Source organism: Argopecten irradians, chromosome 6 (genome assembly GCF_041381155.1).
Source record: "Argopecten irradians isolate NY chromosome 6, Ai_NY, whole genome shotgun sequence".
Lineage (NCBI taxonomy): Eukaryota > Metazoa > Mollusca > Bivalvia > Pectinida > Pectinidae > Argopecten > Argopecten irradians.
In genome coordinates, this window is record NC_091139.1 from 26,538,820 (window position 1) to 26,546,592 (window position 7,773).

At 36.7% G+C, this 7,773-nt stretch overlaps 1 protein-coding gene across 1 annotated transcript; it reads left to right on the plus strand.

Moving 5' to 3' along the window:
• Nucleotides 1–581: 581 nt before the first annotated feature.
• On the plus strand, nucleotides 582–7,486 carry LOC138325480 (uncharacterized). Its single transcript, XM_069271164.1, has 2 exons — nucleotides 582–738; nucleotides 4,930–7,486. Exon 2 carries the CDS (start codon nucleotides 4,947–4,949, stop codon nucleotides 5,730–5,732), a length of 786 nt encoding a protein of 261 aa, XP_069127265.1. The 5' UTR covers nucleotides 582–738; nucleotides 4,930–4,946; the 3' UTR covers nucleotides 5,733–7,486.
• Nucleotides 7,487–7,773: the final 287 nt, after the last annotated feature.

The following is a 7,773-nucleotide window of genomic DNA, read 5'->3' on the forward strand; positions in this document are numbered from 1 at the left end:
TCCTCCCACTAACAGTTGTCATAGAATATTATTCCCTCTGGGGAGCAAACATTGGATGTGACATTCTCTCACTGTATGACAGTCAACAGCTAGCGGTTCAGGGCGCGCTGAAGCCGGAGGCTGAGCGATCCATACAAGGCTTTCGTCACATCAAAGCCCTTTTGCAAGCAAATAAATCATATCCCATATGAAATGAATTTCTAAAACACTTTGCTGATTGCTTGAGTTAAAAAGCAAGTCAAATATTACTATTAATCAATGCACTTTGCAAAGCATGTACACGTGTGTGTTTATTCGCGCCGTGTATCATTGATCAATATATAAATGTGAGGTACTACTTTCGTTTAAATATAGGGATCGAAGTTCGGAAACGTGAAGTCATATCCGAAAGTCATACTATATCTTATGAATTATCTTAACCACAATGTATTCTTTATATAGATGTCATTTGTGAATAATTGAAGAATATCGTTTCATATTTTTGATATTTTATATTTCAAGTTTACATTATTTTATGTACACGTGGATGTGTGAATTTTACCCACACACTTTATCTATAGAATATGTGTTGTAGTTTCCTGTTTGTATATATATATATATATACTGACAAGCACTCAGACGTAATGAGGTGGTGTGAATACCGTAGAGAAATGACGTTTCACCACCGTCGACCAATCGGCTTCCTCCCTTCCACCAGTAGACGAGTTGTGCTTTGTTTGGGAATACACTAGCTCTGAGGTAAGGAGAACTATATTTATCTTATTTTTACGCAACATTAACAAAAATTGGGTCTGATCTCGATTTAAAAGCGTGTGACGCTTTCATTTATTTGATATCTAAATGGTATTTGTTTGTAATCAAAACAACTAAAGCTGTGAATTTTGTGAAATTTTCATTCCGAATCTCCCGAATACCTGTTTATTCTGAAAATGGAATGCTCAAGTCTAAACTCGTAAAATAATGGCCGAAACGGGATACACCCAAAATTTCTCATTTAATGCACTTTTCACTATTTGATTAACAAGTTAAATCTTGCTGTAAAATGAATTGATGGAAATTTAAACGTTAGCCAATGTCAGTCAGCGAAATCACAATGCGTGAAATTAAATATACCTTTCAATTGATAGTCTTCGGAATGTCATATTGAAAATTCATCTATCTCATTGCGACTGCTTTGACTAGTGTGAATTTATTGTTTTAGATTTCAATACACACAGACTGACGTAGCCATATTGTACTCGTTAATCTATTGATACAGTTATCCCTCCCCCGGGGGATCATCTGTCGTTCTGGTTGAATGAATAAGTTGGGTTTGTAAAACAAACCTCAGGGGATCTATAAATTCACCATTTTGTCCAAATGTGTAATATATCGTATAGCGCAATGTGAATTAGTGATGATACCGAAATCAAAAGAAAAAATATTGCTGCAGATGCTGAATCTCTCCAACATTCTGTCGTTCTCAGAGTATATTAATGTTGATGGAATGTGCATACATTATTTCAGGAAACGTTTCTCATCGTTTTTCTTGTTTCTTACTATAATCTAAGTGTATGGCCGCATATGTTTTCATTTCATGTGTAGGAAATCTGGAATTCTTTATCGAAAATATATATCTCCGTCTTAGATCCATCCCTGATTTGCATGCATGTATCAAGGAAATTATCGAATACTGAAAATGAAGTAGTCATGGCGATATACACATATAATTAACTGATGTTGATATACTCATCGCATGTGTTTAAATATAAGTATATAAGTTGTTCTAGACTTTCAACTTCCTAGTACTACTAGTCCAGATATGCATGTTCACACAGGAAACTGATGAATGACAAGCGAAAGTGGCCCTCGACTCTCCAAACACTTTTATAGGGAAATGATAATCTTGTAGTAGTACTGTCTATATATATTTACATAATATACACATACGCATTAAAAACCAGTAGATAGAATATTTATAGATCTTTCATCTTTTGTATTTAAAAATAAAAGTGTTGTGTTGTCAAACATTTTAACATCATGGTGTCAGATCTTAAAAAATAGCAACTACTGTACTGTAGAAATTCAAAAGGTCCAGAGTTTATGACGGGATATGGACTGGATATGTTTAAGTTGTTTTGTGTATGCATATCCGTGTACATGCACTTTTGAACTTCCATTACTAGCTAGTATTTAGCCCCGGAGCTTGCTATATACTTTGTATGTATGTATATGAAATTATCATCGAAGTTTATCTACATGTGCCGTGTGTATATACTCTGGTCTATATGTACATGTTATCCCCGGGGTGTAGGGAAGATAGGGAAGGATTTTGTTTATGTCCATCTAATCTGCCAGTGTTTTCCTCATCAAAGATGGAAATAGAATTTTAATCTTTACGGTAGTATAGCAGGTGCCTGTTTCCATCTTCCCCTCCCCTCCACCCACTCCCCCGTAGAAGTACGAACCCATCATCTTATCTCGCACCAACGCCATTATCATTCATCTTATACAGCATTTCAATGCACCGTCTAACTTTAGATCCCAGAGGTAGGTCTACGTCCAAATGCTCCGGAACAAACACCTCGGAAATTCAGGTCTTGAAAATATTTCCTGTCTGCATCCCTTGAATAAAATAAATCGAATATTCCTCCCTAACACGTGTGTTAAAATGTTATCAATGTATTGGGTCTAAACATTTACATGCATAATGTACACTTACTTGTATCTTCATCATAAACTCAGGATTCGAGGTTATCTTAAAGATGTATGCTACTTCATATATTGTACAGTGTTAGGGTGTATAGAGTATGCTCTTTAGAATGTGCTGACATCATTTTTGAGGAGTACGATATCGACTTAAGGGTGTATGTGGTCATGACGTTATGACTGTGTCATCAGTTTACTGAAGAATGAGCCAGGATATGATAACTATATAACTCAATATTTGCCTGACTTTGCTACTCTTCCATGGCTTCGCATTTCAGAAGAATATTTGATGCGTAAGGATCGAAGTTTTTTTTAACTCGCTATGATCTAGTGTTGAAATATCCATCGAATGTAAAATATAAAAACAAATTTTCATTTCGATCGCATTATTAACATTATGTCAAAGAAATCTTTTGATCATAATATAAGAAAGGACTTTTAAGGGGAGATAATCAATACGTTATGGTATACAATGCAAATGCGAATTATTTACTTATGGGGTTCAAGGTTGCAACGATTTCTTTTTTCCCTATTTCTCTAAGATTAATTCCAAATTAGACGATTCAAGCAAAAATGATAAAATTCTGTTTGACGATCGCTTCTATATGCTGTTCACAATAAGCATGTACTTCTCTGTTACATAAAATGTAGGATTGGAAACTGTCAGTTATCATAAACAAGAGATGTGAAGCATATAAGCTATCATTGTTTAGGGAAATTAAACCGTAGTACTGAAACGAAACCTGATAACACAGGGACTTTACTGTATAATCTCTTCCCTCGAGACAAGTTGCACGGATTTGATGTTGATATTTGTTTACATTTGGTCTTACCAACATAAGTAAGATTTGCCTGGTCGAGATAAACACTTTCCGTTATTCCCTCTGGCTCCAGAACATGTCGTTATGTATTGGTCGGCCTTACAGGTATATAAAGGTACATCTATACCTGTGTAAAGCTCATTAACAGGTAGGCGTAACAACAACAAACAGGTGATACATGTCGGCTAGAATCAACAAGACAGACAATTAAGTTGACATTGAGCTTTGTAGTCTTCCATTAACTCAATATCAATCACATTCTATAGATCAAACGAGGAACAATATGACCGTCAGATAGTTCGTGAGATTGCGTGTGATGTTATAATTTATCGGGAGACTCCAGTAGAATGCGGGAGGGCCGACTGGTTTGATGCTTCAATTTTGGTGATATCAATATTGGTGCCATGTTGGCCAGCAATATGAGAGTGACATTCATGACAACCTTATATGATACAAAACTCCAGAAACTTATGATAGTTTTGAATAAAAAATTGAATGGTTATTTTCTATAACAAGTATTACTTTGTAGAACAAATAAATGGTTAGTAAATGGCACCAAATAAATGGAAGTTCTTGCTCGATCATGTATGTTTGTTGTCCACATGAAGTCATCCCTCAGTTATTAAAATGCCATTCGATAACCGTTCGATAACTAAGGAAATGAGCTGTGATCAGTTGACTCATCTGAAATATATACATACTGTATGTATATATATAACACAAGAATGTCAAAAATGTTACTTCAGACACAACTTGAAGCTTAGAGGATATGACCTTTGACCTCTCTGAATTCAGACACTTTATTAGATTCCTTCGCTTCAGTACCTGCCCAATACAAAATCAATTTTACTATTGACGAAGACAACCGCATTTTTCTCATGTATCTGAGATACAGTACATGCATGTCATCATTTGAACCAAGGTGCATCCCCAAAATATTCCTATATTTACTGATATGAGCAAAGACAATACAATTAACATTATGACCATCTCCATAGGCCAGCACCTGGGAAAAGTTCCATTTGCATTTGCTACATAGGGGAGGGGAAAGAGGGAGGACTTCTCTAATGCTGCTGAATAAGTCAAGATGTTACATTGTACATACACAGATCACGTGATTGGTAGTCTTGCACCCTCGCGTTACAATCTTGAGACCGCGTCACACAACCTTCCTATGTTCCAAACCGATTTTATTTGTCTTGAGGTCGAGAAAGAGGGACGGCATTATAACTTCTATCTAAAATATCGAGTCTGTTATCTAATGGTTCTTGTAATCTTAATACCACAAAGTGCGTATAAGTGTTCTGTTATCATACTTATGTAAGTAACTATAGCTTTATAAACAATACGCCACCATGATACATGTTTAGGTAAATAGAGTCTAGAATCATAATTTACGAAACATCTTTCCTCGTTTCAGATCACTATTAGGACACAATGTCACAAGAACTGGTTGATTTAGAAGAGATTGTTAAGAAATGGGTTGCAGACTTCCCGTTGGACTCGAAACAACGTAAAGAGGCCGATGACGTCATTTCAACTGACATTAACTGGAAACATCTACGTGTACAACATGGGGACACTCAGTACTTTGATCAGATAAAAGCTACCACACCCAAGTCACATATTCTCTTCACGGCACACTTCACCAACGATACAGACCAAAACCAGGTATATACACTAAAAACAGAAAGACGAACCAAGTCCACGTGTACGCTTTCTTTGGAGAAAAGTTATACGTATGGTTTCAACGTTGACATTAAACTGACCCCACCAAACCCGGTCATAGAGGCTAATGCGGGGTTTAAAGGTGAACTCGGTTTAACCAAAACAAGTGATGAAACTTTCGAGGAGGAACTTCTGTGGTCAGTTGACAATCAAATCACAGTCCCGCCAAAATTCAAAACAAAAGCCAACCTCGTTATCAAGGAAGATGAATACACAAGTCACTTTAAGACAGAGAGCAAATTTGAGGGTAAGATCCACGTGACGTTACGTCATAAAAAGGATAACACTCCAATTACCACCTTAACAACTGACGTCAAGAAGCTGTTTACCGGAGATAAAGGTTTCCGGGTAGATAAATCTGGGATCTACTTCATAACCCAAGGACGATGTCGTTGTAGATTCGGCATTGAACAACACGTGAAACTCTCGCAGACGAAGGTCCAGGATGTTAAAGACGACGAGGGCGTCGATGAGGTGGATACAACGACGTCGTGATGACGTCATCAAAAGTGCTTCTTGTAAAAGTCCGTCGCATAAGTGTCTTAGTTTGCCTGTAAGTGATTGATAGTAAATTCAGCATTATCAATTACGTGATCAAAGAATGCTTAGTGAAATTTGTGATTGGTTGTAATTCAAAACCAGAAGACAAATCTGCAGATTTGTGATAAAGTTCTTCATAATTTAAAGGAATATGAGAATAATTGAAAGATGTGCTTGGAGTATATGAAACGGTTCAACCTGGAAATACTGGAAGAGTGAGTTTTATTTCAAATGTACAATATTTCTTTTCATTGTGATAAAGAATTGCTTGTTTATAACTTCGACAGAAAATGTGACTCTGAATATGCATGCTCTGTGACCGCATCTCGACGTGTGTTAAGTTCCGGAAATCCTTGCCAACTGAGACATGCCGGTACTGTATTATCAATACTCCGATCCGCTCATTAACAGCCTTGAATGGGGACAATTACAAAAGATCGATCTAATAGTACAGCGAGGCACAATCACAGGGACTTGCTAATTGAGGCATATATGTTTGAAATCATTTTCTGGAATTTTTTTCCGTTATGAAGAATTAATAAATTTCGTGAGAATGAACTCGTTTAGCTCGAAGACCCTGTGTGATTAGAAGTATTTAGTCATTCTCAATCTTTTACAAGACATTCTCTTGCAATGAGTTAAAATACTTTGATGACTCGAAACTTCATGATGGCCTTGTCAGCATCAAGTTAGCGAGGTTTCACCGTATTTATCACACAAATATACGTATCAAAAGCCGTGTTCAGCTTTAAGTCGATTAAGATGCCTTTACAATCTGATTAAAATCATTACTGGTATAGCTTCAAATGTTTTCACAGCAGTTCAGGTAACGGAGGTAATTAACGAACAAGCCATGAAAACTAGGATTGCCCACAGGCTTTTGGCTCTATAGATATACGGATACTATATATGACACGTACAGTATTATATAGAGCCAAGAGCTTATGGATTGCTAATTCGCAAGTCCCTGTGCTACAGCCTCACAAAAAGGTATACAGAGATGAGGGCAGTACGGAGATTCGTCATGGCGTCGTTATATGTGCCAACATGTCTAAAGGCCAGTAATTTACGCCGCCATCCTTTCATTATTTCCTGGCTGTTAATACACATCGATCTCCTCACCAACTGCCCTCCCTAGGGAAAACGGGATAAAGCCCTCATAAATTCGATCTTAGACTATCTGTAGCTTACAGACCGGGATACTCGAATACGTGCATAGCTAATGTAGGTGCCTATATGATTTCATTTGAATATATATAATATACTTCCGCGTGTACCAGCATACATATCGAGAGAGTAATTATGTAACGGTGGTGATTCATTCCATAAATTATACACGTACATTTCATCATCCCTATTTGGGTATGTAAACGATGCGTTTATTGTCTCCATTTGTCTATGTAGCCGCGACGTTCTCTCCAAAGATATTGTAAACAGTATTCAATTCGACAGAATCAAATTTTAGCGCTTTTCAAGATATATAAACAGTGCAATGACGACTTAGAGTGTCTAGAAGATTGCATTATATATATGTAGGATTTTGTATTTGTGGTCGGAGAAACGGTTTTTCAAGACCGATATGTTCTGTTTAGGTTCAAAACTTTGGCGGTGTCTGGGAAAAGCGTTGTAAATTGTACCAAGGTTCCTTTATTACTGAGCCAGATGTAAAAGCTATTGGTTGCGCAATAAAAAGTTATTATTTCAATCTATTGTTCGCCTCAGTTCTAATTTTTCCACTAAAACTAAAACAAGGAAAACCCATAACTCTTAATATGTAACCTTTACGCAGTCGTGAAGAAAATTGCGCATATTCTGGTGAGATAGCCATCTTTTTACAGTCAGGTGGTGTGCAAACGATATTATTACCCACTGGGGACTTCAGACTATGCGTTCATGTATCGACATTCCTGTTTCAGAATGCTCAAAAGTCGGACTGCACGCGCGTTTTTAGGGTTCCCCAAAAACATAGAAGTAGACTTATAAATATAATATTTTT